Here is a 24719-nt window from a genome sequence, read left to right as displayed (position 1 = left end):
TTGGAAGAGTATGCTGAAGAGATAAATGATGAGGATGATACAGTCCTCAGCTTCAGTGATGAAGATGGTGCACATGTTTTTAGCTGCTAAGCAGTCCTTTTTGTAGTACAGACAGTACCTCATTTGGCCATTAAGCATTTCTGTGTAAAGCAGTACAACGTACAGTGGTACTAGATAGTAAGCGAATGATGAAAGCTTAGCATCGTAGAAGTAGTTTGCACTTTTTGCTAGTGATGTTTAACTTTAAGAATAATGCATCTTTTTCTAGTTTGAAATGGTAATTTTATATAATTTCATTTCGGTGAATTTTTGTAACGTTTTTGTAATGTTGTGTTAGCACTTAAAATGTTTACTCTTTTAGTGACAGCTGTCACATTGGGTCACTGTTAGTTGATCTGGGTAACTTAGTATTCTTCAATATTCGCTCTGAAAGTTGAGCCAATTTTTGCACTAATTAATTGTAAATATATAGCCTTATTGCAGAACAACACTCCAAATTTTGAATAAACATTTTGAGTGCCAAACAGATGTCCAATTGTGGAACTCAATAGGGTTAACATTTTAAGATGTTGAGTGTTTGTTTTGATGGTGAATGAAGACAAACCTATAGTGCCAGAAACTTAAAATGAGCAATGTTCCAAGAAGGAGGGTGAATGCTGCGACTTGTTCTGCGCCTTTACAGTGCCTGTAGCTCATTTATGACCTACACATACTTCACAGTGCTAGAACAGTGTGTTGCTTTTGCAACAATACTTACTGAACATACAATACATTTACTACTTGTGTATGTCTTTATGTTCTATTAACAAACATTTTTGCCAACAATCAACCCTTAAAAATGGAAAGTTCTACCTGTAGTATGAGGCAGAGAAACATTTTGTTTTCTGTTTCACAATAGATTGTAGTGTTGCATGTGATGTATAGCATGGTATATTTTTTAGAAGAATAATTAATTGTGTAATAATGATGATAATAATAGGCATTTACCATTCCTTCCTTTGTTCCTTTACTGCTTTCCTGGGGACTCCCTAAGCATCTTATGTTCAAAACTTAATGTGATAGATGATAAACACAGGTTATGTGTGTGTGTGTATATGTGTATATATATATATATATATATACACACACACACAGTTATTGATCTTGCACTGAAAGCAACGAGAGGACCTGGATTAGATTAAATATACCATGCATTCTCTCTACAAACTATCAGTTCACAAGCAGTAGGTCCCTGGGGGTTCGCTTCCAATGAAGGACATTCATGTATGTATTGCTAATGAAATTGTCTATAATGATTTAAAATGGCTAGTAAATCCGCCCTGGGCTGTCATCATGTCATCCCCTCATTATAGGAAAATAAGTCTTAGGATTTTGTTAAAGCTTTCTATAGATAAACTTGAGTCTATTGAATTAAGAAGCTACCTTTAGACCTTTCACAGTGCACAGCAAATCTTAGTTACTTCATATCCTTGCATTCATAATATTATAATCCGGGTATAGGGTGATCAGTAGGTGGTTGTTGGTGGTACAGTATCAGCAACACAAGTGCAGGAGGCATAATCCAGCAATTTCTTGTTCTAGCCAGTGTTGTAGGATTTTGGTTGTAAGGTTACCATTTTAAGGTCCCATTAAAAAAAAATATATATATATATATATATATTTGTAATTTGCAATCACTAGAATGACTGTCTGTGTCTATAGCCAACATTTAAAAGTTGCAATTCAAAGGGACCATGTAATCCACAAGATATTTGGATTAGGAAGTCAGCTTCAGGTAGGTAAACCCATAATCTACACATTGCACTGGTTATAGTTCCAGTCATTACATTCAAAGATATACTTACCTGTAGAACCCACCTACATACACGGTGTGTGGCGAGCACTTCATGTAGACATGGGTGACAGCAAGTGCAACCACTTGCATCTTTTTGCAGTGCCAGTTTTTGTAGATTATCCTGTGCCTAACCGTATGTACAAAAGTACACTGCATTAAATAATAGATCCAAAACCAACTTATAGGTGCAGTGTAAGTTTGTGTTTAAGCAAGTTATATTATAATAGTTATAAGAGTTATATTTTTCATCAAGACGTTTTTTCCTAGTATACAGCAAGAATGGAGTCACCTGGTTAAATGCTTAAAATGGAAATATGATCTTCAGGGCGTTTGTGACTTCCTATTCGTGTATGGCTAAATTCTGCATTATTATATATAATTTTGTAAGAAAATTTTATTTTTTGCTCCCGTACATGATATAGAAGGGGGTAGTGTTGCTTCTGTTTTTTTCAATATATTCACTTCTGTTTCGCTTTTGCACGTTTTGAGGGAAATATCTTCTTAATTGAATCCCCCTGTCCTGTTGGATACTTACTCTGGTTGCTGGCATACTAAAACTTACTTTCCTTACTGTTACTAAGAAAATCACAGGTGTGACTAACCCCCAGAGCCCTGACCTAACCGAGCGTAACACACCACCTATCCAACCTGCATTTGCTTTTCTTCACAGTATCTTAAAAGATCCTTCAACTATGTTTCCTATTGTGTATTACTCTGGAGACCTCATTCTCATTTTTGTCATTTGTTAAGAGACATTGAAGAAAGACATTATTTTTTTCTGGATTTTAAGCACTGCTTTTGTTGGCATGTTTCTCTTGGGGGGGGAGGGGAAGGGAAAGGGGGGTGTGCGATTGGGAAGACCTTTCTATTTTCTGTCTTTATTCTTGAGCATGTTTTATCCTCTGTTACTCACATTGTTCCGGGTCCTGTTTTGATGTTCCTTTGCTTTTGAGTTCCTTTATTGTATGTTAACCTGTTTCAGTTCCAGTGAGAATGGGCTATATTTCTGTGCAATATATTGCATTCCCCACTGGCATTGAATGAGAGAACAGATGCCTGCCAGTAATGCAACAGTGATCTGAAAATGACATATGCCCCTCAATGGCTACTTTTTATTATGCTGATTAATGTAATCACGAAATGTATTTATAAAACTGAATTTGAGAGATTAGCACTATACCGGAAACTTTAAGAGTTTAAAAAGACATTAAATATGGTTCAGGTGTAAACTCCCAGACTGTGTTTGTATAAACTTTTTCTTTGATGTAGAAAGCTCCACGTGTGGCTTGAAGCACATGATTTTTTTTTAAAAAATCGCTTAATACTCAATAGCGGTGTATACAACACTCAGCTGGTTACTTATTGATGCTATATCCGTGTTCTACGCCAGTAAATGTTCTGGATAGTAACAGATGGGCCACACTAGAGATTCTTTAAAAGATCTGCAGTCATCATGACACCTGAAACTTAAAGGGACTCTATAGTCACCATATAAAAGCAAGAAAGACAGGTCCCCCAGCCTTCCTTCTTGCTTTTATATGAACTTTCATTAATTAAAAAAAAAAATTCGGTGGTTTTATATTAAAAACTTACCTCCGTTCCAGCGCCGAGCTCCCCGCTAGGCCGCGCCCCCTTTTTCGTCAAAATGACGAAATCGCGGGGCCCAATGGGACGGCTTCGCGCTGGACCAATCGCGTTCTTCATAGAGCGGCATTGAATGCCGCCCTATGAAGAACCTGAGCGCTTTACCGCGCATGTGCGCGGAATGCGCGTTCGCGAGCTGAGCTGTCTGACTGACAGCTCAGCTCGCTTTCTAAAATTATCAATAAGGGGGGGGACCTACTGTCCCCCCCCCCCGGCCCCCACCCCTGTGCGGCGGGTGGGGGCCCTAAAATTATCAATAAGGGGGGGACCTACTGTCCCCCCCCGGCCCCCACCCCTGTGCGGCGGGTGGGGGCCCTAAAATTATCAATGAGGGGGGGGACCTACTGTCCCCCCCCCCCCCCCGGCCCCCACCCCTGAGCGGCGGGTGGGGGCCCTACAATTATCAATAAGGGGGGGACCTACTGTCCCCCCCCCGGCCCCCACCCCTGTGCGGCGGGTGGGGGCCCTAAAATTATCAATAAGGGGGGGGACCTACTGTCCCCCCCCGGCCCCCACCCCTGTGCGGCGGGTGGGGGCCCTAAAAGAACTTTCCCACACTTGTAAAATGACACAGAGCACTGTGATTGGATGGCTTGAAATTCATCCAATCACAGTGCTCTGTGTCATTTTACAAGCGTGGGAAAATTCCAAAGAACTTTCCCACGCTTGTAAAATGACACAGAGCACTGTGATTGGATGGCTTGAAATTCATCCAATCACAGTGCTCTGTGTCATTTTACAAGCGTGGGAAAATTCCAAAGAACTTTCCCACGCTTGTAAAATGACAAAGAGCACTCTGATTGGTTTAAACCCACCAATCAGAGTGTTCTTAGCCTAATTGCAGGGCGGGGCAAGGCTTTATAAGCCTTCCCCACCCTGCGGAGCTCAGTCTGCGCGGAGCCCTCCATGGGTGAAGATGGATTATTTTTTTTGCGCTCGGTTTTTTTTTTTTTTTTTTTTAATTGCATCGGTTATTATGGATTTTTATTTGGCCTTTTTTGGGCTGAAGAAAGAAGATTTTAGAAGAAAGAAAACATCGAATGGTAAGTTTTTTTTATCTCTTTTTATTTATTTATTTTTTTACAGGTTTTTAGTTAATGTTCCCCCCCTCATTATTTTTAGGGTGAGGGGGGTAGGTAGGGAGATAATTTTTTTTGGGGGGGGGGAGGGTTAACTAGGGTCCCCCCCCTTTGTATTTAGGGCCCCCACCCACCGCTCAGGGGTGGGGGCCGGGGGGGACAGTAGGTCCCCCCCTTATTGATCATTTTAGGGCCCCCACCCGCCGCACAGGGGTGGGGGCCGGGGGGGGGACAGTAGGTCCCCCCCTTATTGATAATTTTAGGGCCCCCACCCGCCGCTCAGGGGTGGGGGCCGGGGGGGACAGTAGGTCCCCCCCTTATTGATCATTTTAGGGCCCCCACCCGCCGCACAGGGGTGGGGGCCGGGGGGGGACAGTAGGTCCCCCCCTTATTGATAATTTTAGGGCCCCCACCCGCCGCACAGGGGTGGGGGCCGGGGGGGGACAGTAGGTCCCCCCCCTTATCGATAATTTTAGGGCCCCCACCCGCCGCACAGGGGTGGGGGCCAGGGGGGGACAGTAGGTCCCCCCCTTATCGATAATTTTAGGGCCCCCACCCGCCGCACAGGGGTGGGGGCCGGGGGGGGACAGTAGGTCCCCCCCTTATTGATAATTTTAGGGCCCCCACCCGCCGCACAGCGGTGGGGGCCGGGGGGGGGAAGGAGAGTAGGTCCCCCCCCCTTCAACCACTATTGTGGACAGTAATCGTCCCTGTGGGTTCGGGCTTCAGCTGTCAGCTGAAGCTGAAGCTGTCAGCTGAAGCCACGCCCACAGCAGTGCTGACAGGCTGTCAGCACACAAAGCGCGTTCACAGTGCTTTGTGTGCTGATAGCCCGTCTGATGCATTCACCCAGAATGCATCGGACGGGAGGCCTTTTTAGGGCCTCTGAACTCGGAAGTCCCTCTGGTGGCCGTCTGATTGACTGCAACAAGAGGTGTTCCAAGCTTCCAATGTAAACACTGCATTTTCTCAGAAAATACAGTGCTTACAAGAAAAAGGCTCCGGGTAGCTGTAGCACTCACCTGAACAACCTCATTAAGCTGAAGTTGTTCAGGTGACTATAGTGTCCCTTTAACAAATTGCTCCCTTTTGTACATTTTATGTGACCAGTGCGTCGTATATAATGAAAGATATTAGTTGGTGTTCTTAGTTTTGCTTCCTGGGTGATCACATTAAGCCAGATAGCATTTTTTACAACATATATAAATTATTTCTATATTTTTTTTTTTTATATCCTGGGGTATATTTTTTTGTTTGAGAATATATGAGCTAACACAATATGCTAGCATTCAATATTCTCACGGCATAAATTATAAAATATAATTTTTGGAAAATAAATTCTAGTACACACTACGCACCATACTTGCTTATTACAAAAGGCATAGGTTATGTTTTATTACTGAAATCTTTGATACATCACATACATTTTAAGTGTTAACATTTTTAGCTTTGTTGGATTGTTAAGAAACGTAAGATTGAGCTGGTTCAACAAAAATATTTCTGATATTTTAATTAAACCAGCCAAAATCCATTGTATGAATGTCCTTTTCTGGATTTAAGCACAAATTCCACATAAGATTGCTATTAGACTGATCTAAATTGTATGCAGTTTTTGTTTAGTAAAATATATCATAATATATAGTGTTTCATAGTTCCCATGTGGGTATCTTCATGTTTAGGGTCACTGTTGTTGACTGGAGGCAATTCTTTTTAAAATGGACATCATCTGTTGCAATAGTTTAACATTGCTTAACAGTAGGGCAATGCAAGTGAAAACAAATTATTGTAATCTTCTAAAATGTTGGTGGTGTTAACACGTTCTTTTAATTTCCATATTAAGGCATTCAATGTCTTATCTGAATGAAGCAAAATGTTTGAGTCAAGCATGTGTTACAACTTAGACAATAGTCTCCATTTTAAAGACACAAAGACATCATTTCCAATAGACTGCTGAGTGGGTTATAAAATAATTGTATTTAATTAACATTGCATAGCTTTTTGACATCATTATCTGAACAGTTGTAGTACCCTTCCCTATTCTCAATCTATCATGTAACAGCCAGATTACGCAATTTTTTTTTTACTTGACTGTTGCTCAAAATATTATGAATAATTGCATTTTCGAATATTTAATTGGAATTAATTATAGTTTTAATTTAACTTCTAGTACTTTGTAAAAAATAATACATATACTTGACTCAAATGGCTTACTTCGATTTGGTGATGGACATTCAGTGTGCTAGACCCATTAGATTATCATCAATGTTTATGGCTTCAAAGAAAAGGGGGAGAGAGTAAATAAAGAGATTTTCAGGGGCAAAGTTCAAAAAGGGGAGCAAGTAGAGGTACATTCTAATAGTTTCCATGATGATTGCTACCTTGTTAAAACCTGACCTCATAAGTTTTTCAATAACCCCTCCTCCCCCGCCCCCCTTTAATCTCTTGTAATAAGTAATTCCAATGTTAAGCTTTAAGAAGCAGTTGTTGTCCATTATGTTCATGGTTTGGTATAATATTCTGCATTATAAAGCATGGGATTACTGGCTAGTAATATCACTGGCTGCTGTTTGTGTCACCAAGCTTCATGAAATGATATGCATGTGATGGTCCCTGCGTATATTAACATATTGTCCAACTTGCTGTACAACTGTCATTTGTTTATCTGTTTTATCAACCTGCCGCCCATACGTGGTGATAACATAGTCACCGGGTAAGATGTAATGTACACCTGAATCACTGCCTATTGTATTTTTTACTTCTTTGTATTCAAGCTCAATATTCATTTGGAACTAACATGAGATATATTCACTATCCGTATAGTACCTAGTAAAAGTCGGTTCAAGCTGCTATGGTTTCTCTAACTGTAAAGTCTACCAATAAAATGATGCTGTAAACTAAATTGGAAATCTTTGTGCAATTTAGATGGCATGTGAAGCCAGGGTCGCCATCTCTGAATGATACAGGCAATTAGAAATTAGTAATATATTACATGTTGCACAGAACCACATTTAATCTAGCAGTTGGATTATAGATTGTTTTCTAAACCTTACCACTAACATACATGACTTTTCAGACAAAAGGCAGTGCTTACATTACTGGCTAGTAACACCTCTAGTGGCCATCACTCAGATGGCCACTAGAAGTGCTTCTTAGTCCAGTGCTACAGACACATTTTATGGAGTCGCTGAACATTCCTGTAGAAATGCATTGATTCAATGCATCTCTACGAGGAGCTGCTGAGTTTTTCCGTGCATGCGCTATAGTCTCCCAATAAATTCCTATGGGAAATAGAAATAAGAAGTCATCAAGACTACTGATCTTAGCCATGGAGGCAGGGCCAAACGCTGCAAGACCAGCGGGGCGATGATGAAAAGATACATTTTAAAAATCTTTTCACTCCACTGAGAAGGGGGCCCAGGACCTAAATAGACACTCCAGCACTGTTTGTAATCCTGACACTATAGAGTTCCTTTAAGACAGATCACCCAACATTAGAAAACGGGCCACAATTTCCTCTTTAGTACAATGTAATGGTGTCACATTTTTTATTTATTTAAAATGAATCTGAGAGCTTATTTCACATACTTTTTGAAATACTTTATACAGTATGGAATGTTTTCTTCCTATCGGAAAATACTCAATACATAATAATTACTGAATACCTTGTATCTTTATATATGGGGGAATACCCTCTACCACAGGGCTGTCCAACCTGCGGACCCCCTGATGTTGTTGAACTACAACTCCCCTGGCTATCTGTTTCATTGAAAGAATCATGGGAGTTGTATTTCAGCAACATCTGGGGGGCCGCAGGTTGGACAGCCCTGCTCTACCATGTCTATACATCTAGACCATAATGTACACAGGGATTTTTACTAGTCACAGGTCAGTATAAAAAAACAAACAAACAATTTTTGTAATCGTCCCAGAAACATCCACAAAACATTGTCTTGCAGCCTGTCTGAGCAGGGATGGTATGTCTTACTGCCTAGTAACCTCATCTTACTGGTAGACTTTACTGATATTCATATAGTTCTGGTAATTTCTGTACGTGCCAGAACCATCCTGTATTCCGTTACTGTGATTGTAATCCATGATTAGCTCCATAGTTGTAAACAAGGATTTTACTAAACGATAGAGGTGAATATTAATAGTTTTATGTTAAAGGAGGATTTATTCCTAGAACAGAAGGTTAATTTACTCCGTGAGCATTATGTATTTCCAATCAGCATTTTTTGTATTTGTATTTGTATTTTATAGTATACCCTTTCCCTGTTGGGGAATTCTTTGTGGACTGGGCCTGTTGCTGATTTATTAATTTTTTTTATCAATCATGTTAAACCTTCAAAAATACAGCAGGTTAATGCTATGACATTGTAAAGTTCTCCATTTCTAAATCTCACATTTTAACCATTGTATATAATGGCTAATTTTGAGTTAGAAATACCATGTGTGGTATATAACAATCATTCAAACACATGCCGAATAGTCCAATATTGTCACATGTAGATCAAGTGTAATGCAAGACTGCTGACTGGGAACACATTATGTTTTAAATTGGGCGCTGTTAGTGCTCTATGTTGAGTGCAAATACAGTGTCAAAAAAAATAAGTATCTTGTGTGATTATAATAATTTTTCTACTGCTAACAAAGTAAATATCTGTGTGAAATGAATTTTGTACATTTGATTATTTGAAGAATAACCAGAACACTAATTTGGATTAGTGAGATTTACTTAGGGGCATGTGCATTTAAAGTGAGACATAAGGAGACCTTCCCAATGACTTATTTTCTTGTTAGAGAGGTTAACTGTCACATTATTGGTACACAGTGCCGAAAATTCTGACTTATTTTTCTCTTCGCTGTTTGTATGGGGCATCTCAATGAGAACCGAATAGTTTAAAAATTGGCTCTTTAGAATAGTAGAGTAGTTTTGTTTTAATAGTATTGTGATTTACTATTTCACTTTTTTTCCAAAGCATTTTGATTGTAATTCTGTACTCTAGAGTTAATAAAATGATAATTTCATTCAGTGGTTCCTTGGTGAAACTTGAGTTCAATATTTTTTTTTTTTTTTACAGTTTTAGGGTTTTACCGTATTTATTAAACCATTGCCTCATGTGAGACATATCAGGACTGCCACCCCGATGTAATGTAAGGTCTATTTGCCCAATGCCACATACAACAATACCCTCTGAAGGCACACTTTGTACAATACTGCCTGAAGAGACACCAGTAGTGCATAGTTTTTGGCATATCTTAACATACTTGAAGTGGGCACAATTACGGATTTTATGAACTACACAGTCTACTTGTTTCAATGATATTAAATTGTACTCATGAGACGAGTCTAAACACATGTTCCTTATACTTCAAGAGCCAATTTGTAATCTCTGATCTTGAACAGTCGATTTACACAAACAATTGTGTATATATCCATGCTGTGAAATAGTTGTGACGGGGAATGACAATTGTTCAAGCAGCGGTAATCTTCAAAATTACCGCACTGTAGCACTAACATTTTTATTAAAGTGCATTTAATGTGTACTATGAGTAGACTGATTTGAAAAGATGACCATCCATAATTCCTGACCTTAATGTCCCTCCATATAAACAAGAAAATAATTGGATGATTAGAAAATCATGGCTAATGCGCATTTAAGTGACACCACAGGCTTTTATTATTATTATAATCCATTCTTTATTTTTTTTATTTTTTTTATCACATACTTTTCATAATGTTGCGTGTTTCCAAATACCTTAATGTCGCTAACTCTCAGAGCTAATATGTTGTATGTGTTCAAATGGTTTGGGTGGGTTTCTTATTTGAGGTTCTTTTCCCTAGTTGTCAGAACAGGTTTCTTCTTATGTTTATCGGCTAATATTTGCCCTCTGAAAACATCCATAAAATGCATTTTGTTTACTATGCATCACTTATTATTTGTGTACTTCTTTTGCAAAACTTGTAGTCTAGCTTTGCTAGGATTTCTGTCCCAAGCATTCATGGAACACGGAATTCCATCAACAGGTATACTTCTTGTGTTGTGTGTAGTACTGGCACTGTAGTTGTCCGCCTCTCGTATGTGTGAAATGCTATGACTTATGGAATAGTAGGCTTATGTGTAGATGCTTTTTAGCAGACGTACAGTGAGTAGATGTCCCAAAAATCTGTTGCTTTCTCTGACACTGTGTACCCTGATTTGTGAAAGAGACCATTCTACTTGCCCCAATACTGATCAAGAGTTCCACCAAGTACTACATACTAGTATTTGTAGGCAAAAGTGGCACAATAAGTGCTTTGAGTGAGGCATGTGCATTAGTATATGTTGAGCAATATGAATATAGATTCTCTAAAACTTCCTTTCTGTTCTTTAAATAGGTTCTTTAACAGGAAGTCCACATCTTTCAGAATTATCTATTAATTCTCAAGGAGGAATGGTGACCGGTTTAAACTCCTCATTATCCCCAAATCTGAGTCCAGATGGAAAGTCATCATCACCGCTGATTAGCCCACTGCTGACTGAGCCTGCCTGCATCAGAACTGATGATGAGGAAGAGAATAGAAAAAAGGTATCGCGTTCCTCCCCCACACACATTTTCTTTAGGTTCTTTGTTGGTAGTTTTGTGTAAATAGACCATGAAGCGTCACATTCAGGCTAATCACATATTATTAAAGCTGAAATGTGTGTAAAATACCAGCTTTGTATACTGTGTTTCTTAGCTGTCCCTGCCTTACAGTAGTTCTGCTTTGTTTCTAGCAATACAACTTTGTGTGCAGGGCTTTCTCAAGCCAGCACAATGTGCCTTAGCTGTAAAGTTTTTCTGATCTCTTAAAGGGAAACTATAGGCACTGACATTCAGCGTCTCCACACTCTGCATGGGGGCGCTGAACATACCCCATTCAATGCATCTCTATGAAGAATTGCGGATTGGCGCAGTGCTGCATGCCGCACATGCGCCATAACCCCTTAGGAAAGCACTGGATTGGCTGAGACCATCAATTTTTATGATCTCAGCCAAGGAGGCAGAGCCAGTCACGGCAGACCCACACGGTGCTGGAAAAAGATACGTTGTTTTTTTTAAAAATAGTTTTAATGAGAGCAAGGCAGTGCCTGCCACCTACATAGTGTTTTAACACTATAGTGTCAGTAATACACCTTTTCTGGAGCGGTATCTCACACACATGAATGCATGACAACAGACAGAAGATTCTGAGCTATTTAAATCAGACTATGTGAAGTATTGCATTGTAATGGCCCATGACAAGCTCTCCCCTACGAAGCTTGGTATCATATTTTGCTTAGCGTGGCCCTATAGATATCCATTCAAACGGAGTGAGTGAAAGCTCAATTTGCAAGTGACCAAATATTGATTGCTGTCCAAAGGACTATATTTTAGGATAGTGATCAATCATCTGAATAATTCAAGAAACAAGTGCACTTGTCCGTAGCCATTAATGATAAGAACAAATGAATGTCATTTTTTTCTGTTATTGTTTTTAGACGAGGCCACTGTATAATAAAATCTAATCTCCGTCAACCATTGTTATAAGTGTTGTCCTTTGCTCCTAACAGTTGACATAGAGAAAACATACAGAGAATAATGAATGTGTGAGACATGTTAGTTACCCTGTTTAAAAAAAAAAAAAAGAAGAATTTTTAAAAACATACGTTAGTATATATTTTCAGGATAATTATACTCAACAATATTTTGAGTATTTTAATTTCTCTTTATCATTGTTTTTGTAATTTTTATTGACGGAACATGTATGGCATTTGTTATAGAAAATTGGATGTCTTTCAATCTCCTAATACTTCTTTGATTTTTTTTTTTCAGAGGTTTCCTACAGACAAAGCTTATTTTATTGCAAAGGAAGTTTCTGCTACAGAATGCACCTACTTGAAAGACCTTGAAGTTATTACAGTGGTACTGTATAGACGCTTTCTTATAATCTTCAGAAATTTTCTTTTTACTTAATAATTATTTTCTTACAGCTGGAATTGTACTTCAGGCGTACCTTTGTAGCCCCAAAAATATTACTTATACTGGCAGGGGGAAAGATGGAAGGAAAGACATGGCAAGATAGCTCTTGCACTGTATCCTACCCAAAGAGCATTGGTGGATGTAATGTTTGAATTACCCATTAGCATGAAATATTTGAGTTTATTTACAAAGGAAACACATTACAGAGTCAATTACTAAGGTATTAGATGCCATGAATTCACAATGGATTTCACGTTATAAGCCAAAGTAGCTGACTTGTAAACATTCTTGTCCGTTTTGTTTTCATTTTGGCTACTTGTCATAGGTCATTGGCCACATAACCAGCCCCATTGACAGTACATGATCTAGCAAACCAGATTCACCTACGTAGTGACACCTATAACTTCTCCTACTGGATATCCTCATTAGTCCTTCATCACACTATGACCAAAGTCTGTAAAAACGTTATAAGCATGCCGTCCAGAAAATAATTTGCTGTAGAACCTTCTACTGTCCAGGTAATGCGTGCTTTTTTTCCTTCTCTGCCTGGACCTTTTTAATTCTTTTTAGTCATTTTTGCATATTAATAGTTTTGCCATGGCTTTTTTTTTTTCCAGTTTCTCTCAGAAATTAAGGTTAACTATCGCCAAACACCTATCAGTGATAGGCGTTTGGCGACCTCTAGCCAGAAAGTAGGGTTCTGTTATATGGAGGTTTGCTGACCCTCTTGCTTAGAATGGATCTTTTAACATCCATGGCAGATTGAAAGGAGGAAGCTCGGTTGAACTTTCAAACTCCTTGTGAGAAGAAGGAACACTGCATTCTTTGCTTGAATACTAGAAGGATCCTGTGGCTATGCTAATTTTTGTATTTTTTTTTTCTTCTTTTTTTCTCCCTTTTGTCCTGTACTTTTACACACTTTAGAACATGTTTTGATTTGCTTAAGCTGTTTTTGGTAGGGAGCGGTGGTCTTTTTGCCCATTGATAAAGTTAAAAGGTCACAATTCCACTAGAACATAATTATATACCGTATATACTCGAGTATAAGCCGAGTTTTTCAGCCCATTTTTTGGGCTGAAAAACCCCAACTCGGCTTATACTCGAGTCAGAGTCTGTATTATGGCAATTTGCATTGCCATAATACAGACTGGGGGGAGAGGGGGGCTGGCAGAGCTGTACTTACCTTTCCTGCAGCTCCTGTCAGCTCTCTCCTCCTCCGCGCCGTCCGTTCAGCACCTCGGTCAGCTCCCAGTGTAAGTCTCGCGAGAGCCGCGGCTCTCGCGAGACTTACACTGGGAGCTGACAGAGGGAGCTGCACAGACCGCGCGGAGGAGGAGAGAGCTGACAGGAGCTGCAGGAAAGGTAAGTACAGCTCTGCCAGCCCCCCTCTCCCCCCCACTGAACTACCAATGCTGGACCACCAGGGAAGGAGAGCCCCCCTCCCTGCCATATATCAAGCAGGGAGGGGGGACGAAAAAAAAAAATATAAATAAAATAAGAAATAAAATAATAAAAAAAAATTAATAATAAAAAAAAAAGGGGTATAAGGACCACTATGGGAGGGAGGGGGTGGGTTAAGGACCACTATGGGAGGGAGGGGGTGGGTTAAGGACCACTATGGGAGGGAGGGGGGTATAAGGACCGCTATGGGAGGGAGGGGGGGGTATAAGGACCACTATGGGAGGGAGGGGGGGGTAAGGACCACTATGGGAGGGAGGGGGGGATAAGGACCACTATGGGAGGGAGGGGGGGGATAAGGACCACTATGGGAGGGAGGGGGGTATAAGGACCACTATGGGAGGGAGGGGGGGATAAGGACCACTATGGGAGGGAGGGGGATAAGGACCACTATTGGAGGGAGGGGGGTATAAGGACCACTATGGGAGGGAGGGGGGGTATAAGGACCACTATGGGAGGGGGTGGGATAAGGACCACTATGGGAGGGAGGGGGGGTATAAGGACCATTATGGGAGGGAGGGGGGGGGGTATATGGATCACTATGGGAGGGAGAAGGGGGATAAGGACCACTATGAGAGGTAGGGGGTGGGATAAGGACCACTATGGGAGGGGAGGGGGAAGTAAGGACCACTAGGGGAGGGGAGGGTAAGGACCACTAGGGGAGGGGAGGGTAAGGACCACTAGGGGAGGGGTGAGTCAGGACCACTGGGGGGGGAGTGAAGGAACACGGGGGTGGGGAGGTAAGGACCACTGAGGGAGGAGGAGGGGAAGTCAGGACATATGGGGGGGGGAGGGGGCGGCAAAAAATGTTTTGCCTACGGCGGCAAATATCCTTGCACCGGCCCTGCACACACTGCATTCATGCACACACACTCTGCATTCATGCACACACACTCTGCATTCATGCACACACACTCTGCATTCATGCACACACACTCTGCATTCATGCACACACACTCTGCATTCATGCACACACACTCTGCATTCATGCACACACACACTGCATTCATGCACACACTGCACTCATACACACACGCTGCACTCATACACACACACATACGCACACACTGCATTCATTATGCATCAATTAATATATTTTTTTTTAGGATCTAATTTTATTTAGAAATTTACCAGTAGCTGCTGCATTTCCCACCCTAGTCTTATACTCGAGTCAATAAGTTTTCCCAGTTTTTTGGGATAAAATTAGGGGCCTCGGCTTATATTCGGGTCGGCTTATACTCGAGTATATACGGTACCTGTTATTATATAGTGATTGCTGTCTGGCATTTTGATGTGTTCTCCAGGGTTCCCTGAAAGCACAATATAGGTCAGAATGTTCTTTTTGTAGAATGCATACCACTATCATCCTCGGAAGTGTCCTCTGGACATAGCATTTTGATTTGGATGTCTCTACACATTGAAATACCCAGTTTTTGTTGGCGTTCTAATGAGTAGCACTACATATAACATGTTACTCCGTTTCCTAAATTGTATGTGGTTAAGTGCAACTTTACTGGTACTTTCTTAGCCGTGCTCTGTTTCCTGAGTACTCTATTTTTAATATAACATTAACAAAGAGTGAACGCTTAATGGATTTTAAAGTTAAATTGTTTCCTTTGTTGAAGCTTGTTGGAATAATATCCTAGCAAATTGCTATTAATCCTGTGTTGAAATGCCTGTTTATCTGGTGTACACTGAGGTGCTCCAGGCTTCTTATCTGTCATTCTGCACCATGACTCACCTAATCCTTTGGGTGGAAATTAAGAGATGAAATGCCAGGATTAGCATGGGAGAATGGTTGAATTATTTAGTTACTATATAACCAAGTATCACAGACTACACTATTTTACCGCTTCATTAGAAACATTTTTGTGGTAGTCTATCCAATAACATTTTTTGCTGTATCGTCATCACCATGCTGTCATGTTTGCTTTCAATCTCCAAGGTTTCATTTTCTTTTGCAGTGGTTTCAGAATGCCGTAAACAAAGATGACGCCATGCCAGAATCCTTAAAAAACCTCATGTTCTCAAATTTTGACCCCCTACATAAATTCCACACTTCTTTCTTGAAGGAAGTTGATCAGAGACTTGCTCTTTGGTAAGACAGATGTTGCTGTTATTAGACTTGAATCAGTACATAATTTGTGGCAAAAAAGTAAAATCATTTTAAAATAACTTAGATATAATATAGCAGGAATGTGGAACTGCACTCAATCCCATTTGAAATGTATCCGGGTGCACCAGACCAGTCCCAGTACCAGGAACCAAATACTTGATGAGGAAAAATAGAAGAGAAGTCCAAGCACCAGGATACAAAAAGGCAAATTTATTGAATCCACTGCCACTCACAACGTTTCAACCTAGAGCTTCACAAAGACCATGTAGGTCGAAACGTGAGTGAGTGACAGTGGGTTCAATAAATTTGCCTTTTTGTATCCTGGAGTGCCTGGACATCTCTTCTATTTTAAAATGTTTGTTTGTTTTGCTTTTTTTAAAAATGTTTTTATTGTTAATTGTGCAAATTGTAAACAAGGGAAATGAGAGAAATAAACTGCTAAATCTTACCAATGCTTAAAACACTGTCTCACTACTGGCAAAATACTTTAGACTCTCACTGAACTTTCATTTACATACTGGAGCCAGCCAAACAATCTACTTTTTTTTTGTCTGATATGTAAGCTGACAATTCCAAAATTGATGAAGGTGAGGGATAAAGTAGTGTAGATTTCTACAATAAAGTTTTTCACACCTCACAAATACATATTTCAACTTTTTTTAAAATTCTTTATTTTCATTGACAGAAAGTACATTGTATCAACAGTAGTACGACTTTTGCAAAAGCCAAAGCATGGATCAGGCAGATTTGGCTGACCTCGCTGTTAGGTCATCCATTATGTAGTTGTCATCTATTTGTGTAACCACATCTCTCAAGGATGGGGCTTCCATTCTCAACCATGCTGCCGGCAACACTCTTTTGGCTGCCAGTGCTAGTATGTTCAGCAGTTTTGGGGATTTGTTCGGAGGCCCTCTATGGGGCGCCACAACAGGAATGTCCAAGGGATAGCTCAATTGGCCTTTGGAGGACTTCGGCCGCCAGATCTTGGACTCTCTTCAAGTAACCGTGTCGTTTAGGGCAGTCCCTCCAAATATGGAGGTATGTGCCTCTGTGTCCACAGAGTCTCCAAAGGAACACTGGGGTGACGTGACGTGACGTTGGAATATGTTTTTTTACATTTGTTCCAGAGAGAGCACACACATGGAGATTTTAGATGTTGCTTCTTAAATGTCTTGCCACTCCTCTCCCTCCAGGGTCTCCACAAGGTCTGATTCCCAGTGTTTGATATATTTTAGCTCCCCCATACTGAGGGTTCCCTGCTGAGGTCGGCATAGAGGAATGATATTAAACCTTTTTTGTATTTCCCTTCATTAAATAAATGTTCGAATGTGGTAGGTGTAGCTACTGCCGCTTCCCTAATGCCTGGCTGAAGTGTGAAATTGTGTATTTGTAGCCATCTGAAGAAGTCACAGGGTGTTAGTAGGGTCCCCTCTTGTAGTCTGTCAAATGTGATCACCTAGTCCCCCTGCCATAGATTGTATAGTCTTTGTAGTCCTGCGGTTTCAAAGTTTTTGAAGGCTTGCGGTCCTATGCCCGGGGGGAATTGTCTGCTGCGTAGGATCAACGTCATTGGGGACTGAACTCTAGCCAGAAAGTATTTGGTGCGTAGGCGGTCCCAGATGTCTAGACAGTTTAGGATTGATGGGCATAGTGTGCGGATAAGGGCCTTACTGGGTCTGTCTAGCCACATGTACATTTCAGGGATATCATATTCCAGCAAACCTGCTTCGATTTCTGCCCATTTGTGTTCCCCTGGTGGGCCATGCCAAAGTACTATTTGAGCCATTCAAAGCGGAAGTCCCAGCCCCTCTGTTTTTGGGTCTGTATAGTACATTCCTAGCCAGTCTGTCTTTTTTTGTGCCATATGAGTCGACCACTTTCTGGAGGCCTGTGAGGTTTTTCCTAGTTACGATAGGTAATGCTTGAAAAAGGAATAAGATTCTGTGTGGGACTTTCATTTTAATGCTGTGCACTCTAGCTATCCTAGATATTGGTCTATCCTGCCATTCTTCTATTTCCGTCTGTAAGGTTTGTATTAGTGGTCGGCAGTTGTTCGACTATATCTGCATGTGAGACTGGCTAAGTGTGATCCCCAGGTATTTGAAGGATGTGGTGAGTTTTATGTTGTACCCTGATTGTAGCGCTGTGTGATCCGAATGGAACGTGTGGAACAGAATGGCTGAGGATATATTGTAGTTAAGCTTGTAGCCAGTAAGCTTTATCCGTAAGTGGAGAGGATCTCCATTAGGGGTGGTAGTAATCGAGAGGGGTTCTGTATTGTAACCAGGACATCGGCGTATGCGACCACTTTATAGCTCTCCACTCCTATTCTTATGCATTGTATTGCTTTGTTTTAGGTGGAGCATAGGCTCCAGGGAGAGGGCGAACAGAACCGACGACAGTGGGCACCCCTGCCTAGTGCCATTGTATATATTGAAAGGTGGTCCATGCGCCCCCGGGAGAGCCAGGTGCGCCCTTAGGTTTGAATATAGGGCTGTGATTGTCATGACAAAGGGTGTGGGGAATCCCCAGTAGCCCAAAAGTCCGAAAAGGTAGTGCCACCGGACCCTGTCAAACGCCTTCTCCGCGTACAATGATAAGATAAGAGAAGGTGTCCGACCCTCCTCTGCATGCCATGTGAGATCAACTGCTGTTTTCATATAGTTGTCAACAGGGCATAATGCCCACCTGGTCCGCATGGATTAAATGGGGGAGCATGGTCATCAGCCTCTCCACGAGAATCTTTGCGAGGATTTTCGTGTCAGTGTTAATGAGGGAAATTCGGTCTGTCGTTTCCCACCACTGTTGGGTCCATATCGCCTTTGAGGAGTAGCGCTATATTGGCCATGGTCATGTCTGGGATCAGCGATCCCATCTCCCGGGGCTCTTTGAACCCCTGCGAGAGGTGAGGTATGAGTAAGTTACCAAAGGTTTTGTAGTAACTCTCACTGAACCCGTCTGGCCACGGAGCCCTGACTCCTTTAAAATTTGCTATAGCTGACGTCATCTGTGATATCAGCGGTCAGGGAGTCCTTCATCTCCGGAGTTAAGTTCGGTGGTTTAGCATGCTAAAGAAGTCATCTAAATGCTGTTCGAGGGGTTAGGGTCATGTGGTGTTCTGTAGGGGAGTGGTTATAGAGTTTGGAGTAGTAGTCGCGGAATGCGATGTTAGATTACCGGAGTATGTTCTGAGCTGTGTGATATGCTTTCGGGGTTGCCTCGGGCGGAGGCATCTGCCCTGGGGGGCTGTCTATTCTCTTCGCCCTCTTACAGAAGTACCTCCTAGAGGACTTCATCTGCCACACCACATCCTCCAGCAGAAGTTGCTTTAGCTGCTTGCACGTTTCCCTGAGGATCTGCAGGAGCACTGCCGAGGTGTTGGTCGCTTTGTGTTGTTTTTCCAACTTCCTGAGTGATTTTTGCAGAGTAAATAGCTTTTCGGTCTTTTGTTTCTTTCTATGTGATGCTGTTTTGATCAGCGTGCCCCGAAGTACTGTTTTATGGGCCGCCCAGATTGTGGTTTTGTTTACGTTGCGGGTGTTGTTTTCTAGGAAATATGTGGTGATCCCTGTCGACACTTCCTCCCTCACTGCCTCGTCTCGCAATAGAGGTGAGTTTAATCTCCAGGACCATGGTGGGGGGTAGCAGTCCTCTAACATACACTGTTATATCAGTGTGATTTGACTGACCAGGTGATATTGTTAATCTTGGATCTGACCACACTAGACAGAAGTTTGGTGTTAGTAAGGAACATGTCTATTCTCGAATATGTGTCGTGTGGGGCAGAGTGAAAGGTGTAATCCCTGTCTCCGATTATTTTGGTTCTCATGGTGCTAAGATAGGGTATTGCTTGAACAGGCCCATTCGACCCCTCTGGGCATGTGTACTGGACCCCCCAAGGGTAGCGAAACTCCTCGCTGCAAAGGAATATAGAAGTGGAGAAGAAGAGAAAGAGGATAGGGAATAGAACAAAGAAACATATTTACAAAAACTAGAGCCTGGTCTGATTCATGGCCAGGACAAGCATGGGGCATCCAGTCCTCTAGGGTCTATTCTGACCATAGTCGGGAGTGGTCTCGCTTCCCCTCCAGACACTCCTCATCAACAACCTCCTTCCTAGTAGCCTTATAACATGCTTACATCTACGCTAACATGGGGGACACAGAACCATACACTTTGTAATAACCCACGTACTTGAGTTTGTTGGGGAGATCTATCTCACCCCCTCCCATTTCCCCGCCCCTAGATTACCCCTTTGTCTGAACTGGAGTGGATGTGGTGGACTCTCGTGCCGTGTGTTTGAACGGATGGCAAAGAGAGCGGCCAACTTGACCGGAGCGGTTGTGGTGTTTTGGTTGTTTTTTCTGTTTGTTTCCGCTTGTTTTTTTCCGCATACATTAGTGTCCAGTCAGAGCATCCTCCTCACGTGTTATCGTTGTTGAGCCAGGATAGGCCGCAAGGCCAAGTGTATTCTTCCGTGGTAGTCGCCGGCCTGTGGACTAGGCCTCACAGACCATGAGCCATTCTCTTGGCAGCAGGGTCGGTGTGCTCTCCCTTCTGAAGAGGTCTGCAACCTCCTCCGGGGTGTCCAGTCCCAGGGATCAGAAGAAACGTTCGCCCAGGGGGAGCAATATGTGGGTGCGTCCCCCTCTGAATGCCAATAGGCGAAATGGGTGGCTCCAGGCGAACTTAACGTTGTGGGCCCGGAGAGCTTCTGTGATGGGCCTCCATTCCTTTTGTTTCGCCAGAGTGACTGGGGATTGGTCCTGCAAGATCTGTATCTGTCGGCCTTCAAAGGTTACTTCTTCCATTCTGCTTTTTTTGATAACCGTTTCTTTGGTGGCATAAAAGTGAAACCAGGCCTTTCCCACTGTTACAAAAACACAGATTTTTCACATGTAACCTTTATAATACAGTTTGAATGCTCAGGCACAATGTTCCCCCACACATTTATATGCCTCTGCTTCTAAGTAAAAAGTGATATTGTCCTAATATAAAGGTACATTTTCAACAAATTAGTTGACTCCTAATTCCATATAATGCAACAGTTGTACTGTATGTTAAGATACAATTTTAGTATGAAGTGTGATTCACATATATTTACAGATTTAAACAGTATGCATTTTGAGGAAAACTTTAGTACTCTATAGTAAACATCTCTTTACCCTTTTTGCTTTGACAGGGAAGGGAGATCAAATTCTCACATGAAATCTGAAAATCAAAAAATCGGGGATGTAATGCTGAAAAACATTCAGGGAATGAAGGTAATGGTGATTTCTCAAAACAAAACAAAACAAAAAATAAATTACAAAAAAAAAAAAAATCTCCGAAATTGTTTTCTAGACCATGAAGATATATTGCGTTGGGTGAATTTTTTTAATTTTTTTTTTATTGGTAGGTAGAAAAGGGAATGTTTTCAAACATGAAAGCACTAATTATAGGGAAGTTGAAGGAAAATGGGCCCAATGTTCTTACATGATTTAGTATTGCTATTGACCGTTTTGTTTCAGTTTCCAAGGTGTCTAAAATCAGAAGCTCTAAGCACTCTATATACCTACAAAAAATACTCTCAGGGCTCTTCAATAAATATGGATTTTGTTTGACAAAAACCAATAAAAAAAAAAAAGGCCAAATGCCAATCGGAATAGCAAATCTCATATTTACTAAAGCTTATTCCAGTCTGAATTCAGCTAACCTGACCAGATGCATTTAGTGCCATCAATCAAAATCCATGCTGATCTCATGGAATATTTGCAAATTACAGATTTAAAAAAACAATCAGGTCCAAATGCATTCTGCAGTATGTGCACTTGCAAATTATTGTTCACTTGCCATTTGCAAGTGAATGATAACTTGAAGTACTATATGACTGCTAGCAAATAACAGTCAGAAACACAAAGGGTAAGCATGTAGTGTCTGGCCGTCGCTTGCTAGCAAGCCATAACTTTAAAAAAAATGAACTCATATTGAGAGGTTGTAGTGATGTGGCAGGTGGGGGAATATCCACTATGCGGATGGACCCTGCGCAAGACATGCAAGGCTTATCTCTAACAAGACTTGCCATGGGAATTCCCAGGCAACTTTCAAGAGGAGTGTCACTTGCCTGCAAAAGCACTCTGGTTGGGTGGGGGCATTAGCCACTTACCCATAGTAGATATGCCTTCACATGACTACAACTTACCTCCCTTTATAGTAATGAGGTCAACCAATGAGAACACTTTACTGAGATTTCAGAGTGTGGGAAAGCCTTTATAAAGGTTTTCCCCACGTTGAAACCTCAGTCTGCACAAAGCAGTTGTGGATCTGTTTTTTTGTTGTGTTTTACTTATGTTATAATCTTTTGTCCTATTTTGTTCTTTTTTTATTCTTTCTTTTCATTAGGAGCATCAGGACTTATGGCTTTTATTTGGCCTTTTTTGGGGCTGAAGAAAAAGGATTTAAGAAAAAAAGGAGACTTCTGATGGGAAGTATATATTTTTATGACAGGCACTAGTGTTATTGGCACCCCCTTACTATTATTAGGTTATGCGGGTAGTAGGTAGAGTATCTTTATTACTATGTGTGGGGACTGAAGTGGACATTGGGTGATCTGCCCAGTCTCTCTACTTAGTGGATATACTCACACCTGCTGCAGGATGAGGACATTAAGGAGGTCTACAATCTCCATTATAGTAATATCGGGAATTGTACTGACATTCCATAGACTTATTTTTTCATTAACTTTATTAATGTAATGGCTGGCTAGTAAGTATCTACACTATGGCTGTTAGCGCTGTCAGTGGGCAAATAGTTCAGATTTTTCAAATTCGGGTGTAGATTTCAGATGTCCAGCTCAACTTCGGACAATACTTGGGCTCATTCTGAGCCTTCTCTGTAAAATCCAGACATCGTTAAATAGTGTGAACAAAGTTTGGATTCTTCATTCCGAATGGATCCGTAAAGCTCCTGATGGTTTTTCCCAATTTAGCACGGGGCCATCAGGGGTTTAGAGAATTACTTTGACACTGATCTTAACTCAGAATACTGACTCTTCCTAGCATAAAGTGTACTTTGCATTTTCTACCACTTACAATTCCATATTGTGCCTTGTATACAATCACCAGTGTTTAATTAAAATCTATATATATAAATATGTATAATATATTTTTGTACCTGGGGTCAGGGATGACAGGACCATAAACATTGACTAAATTAAATGGTGCATGAAGTTCATTATTTGTATTTCTCACCGCTTTAATTGCAAAAAACTAAAATTAATATTTTGATCTCTCTTAATTGCTGTTGTGAGATAGAAACATAGAATGTGACGGCAGATAAGAACCATTCGGCCCATCTAGTCTGCCCAGTTTTCTAAATACTTGCATTAGTCCCTGGCCTTATCTTATAGTTAGGATAGCCTTATGCCTATCCCACGCATGCTTAAACTCCTTTACTGTGTTAACCTCTACCACTTCAGCTGGAAGGCTATTCCATGCATCCACTACCCTCTCAGTAAAGTAATACTTCCTGATATTATTTTTAAACCTTTGTCCCTCTAATTTAAGACTATGTCCTCTTGTTGTGGTAGTTTTTCTTCTTTTAAATATAGTCTCCTCCTTTACTGTGTTGATTCCCTTTATGCATTTAAATGTTTCTATCATATCCCCCCTGTCTCGTCTTTCCTCCAAGCTATACATGTTAAGATCCTTTAACCTTTCCTGGTAAGTTTTATCCTGCAATCCATGAACCAGTTTAGTAGCCCTTCTTTGAACTCTCTCTAAGGTATCAATATCCTTCTGAAGATAGGGTCTCCAGTACTGTGTACAGTACTCCAAGTGAGGTCTCACCAGTGTTCTGTACAATGGCATGAGCACTTCCCTCTTTCTACTGCTAATACCTCTCCCTATACAACCAAGCATTCTGCTAGCATTTCCTGCTGCTCTTTTACATTGTCTGCCTACCTTTAAGTCATCAGAAATAATCACCCCTAAATCCCTTTCCTCAGATGTTGAGGTTAGGACTCTATCAAATATTTTGTACTCTACCCTTGGGTTTTTACGTCCAAGATGCATTATCTTGCACTTATCCACATTAAATGTCAGTTGCCACAACTCTGACCATTTTTCTAGTTTACCTAAATCATTTTCCATTTGGCTTATCCCTCCTGGAACATCAACCCTGTTACATATCTTAGTATCATCCGCAAAAAGACACACCTTACCATCAAGACCTTCTGCAATATCACTAATAAAAATATTAAAGAGAATGGGTCCAAGTACAGATCCCTGAGGTACCCCACTGGTGACAAGCCCAAGCTTCGAATATACTCCATTGACTACAACCCTCTGTTGCCTGTCACTCAGCCACTGCCTTACCCATTCAACAATATTCGAATCCAAACTCAAAGATTGTAGTTTATTGATAAGCCTTCTATGTGCAACAGTGTCAAAAGCCTTACTGAAATCTAGGTAAGCAATGTCTACTGCACCACCCTGATCTATAATTTTAGTTACCCAATCAAAAAAATCAATAAGATTAGTTTGGCATGATCTCCCTGAAGTAAACCCATGTTGTCTCTGGTCTTGAAATCCATGTGTTTTTAGATGTTCAACAATCCTATCCTTTA

General features: G+C 41.1%; 1 protein-coding gene across 1 annotated transcript in view; it reads left to right on the top strand.

Annotated features, from left to right (window-relative positions):
* Window positions 1–24719, top strand: part of FARP1 (FERM, ARH/RhoGEF and pleckstrin domain protein 1) — a 194702-nt gene that overhangs the window by 157205 nt on the left and 12778 nt on the right. The window contains exons 14-17 of the mRNA XM_063425621.1: window positions 10937–11127; window positions 12394–12483; window positions 15963–16096; window positions 21297–21378. Coding sequence (XP_063281691.1) covers window positions 10937–11127; window positions 12394–12483; window positions 15963–16096; window positions 21297–21378 — 497 coding nt within the window. The remainder of the gene's footprint in view (window positions 1–10936; window positions 11128–12393; window positions 12484–15962; window positions 16097–21296; window positions 21379–24719) is intronic.

The sequence above is a fragment of the Pelobates fuscus genome, chromosome 1, assembly GCF_036172605.1.
Source record: "Pelobates fuscus isolate aPelFus1 chromosome 1, aPelFus1.pri, whole genome shotgun sequence".
Lineage (NCBI taxonomy): Eukaryota > Metazoa > Chordata > Amphibia > Anura > Pelobatidae > Pelobates > Pelobates fuscus.
The sequence above is the reverse complement of the archived record's forward strand: the minus strand, read 5'-3'. Positions and strand labels throughout refer to the sequence as shown.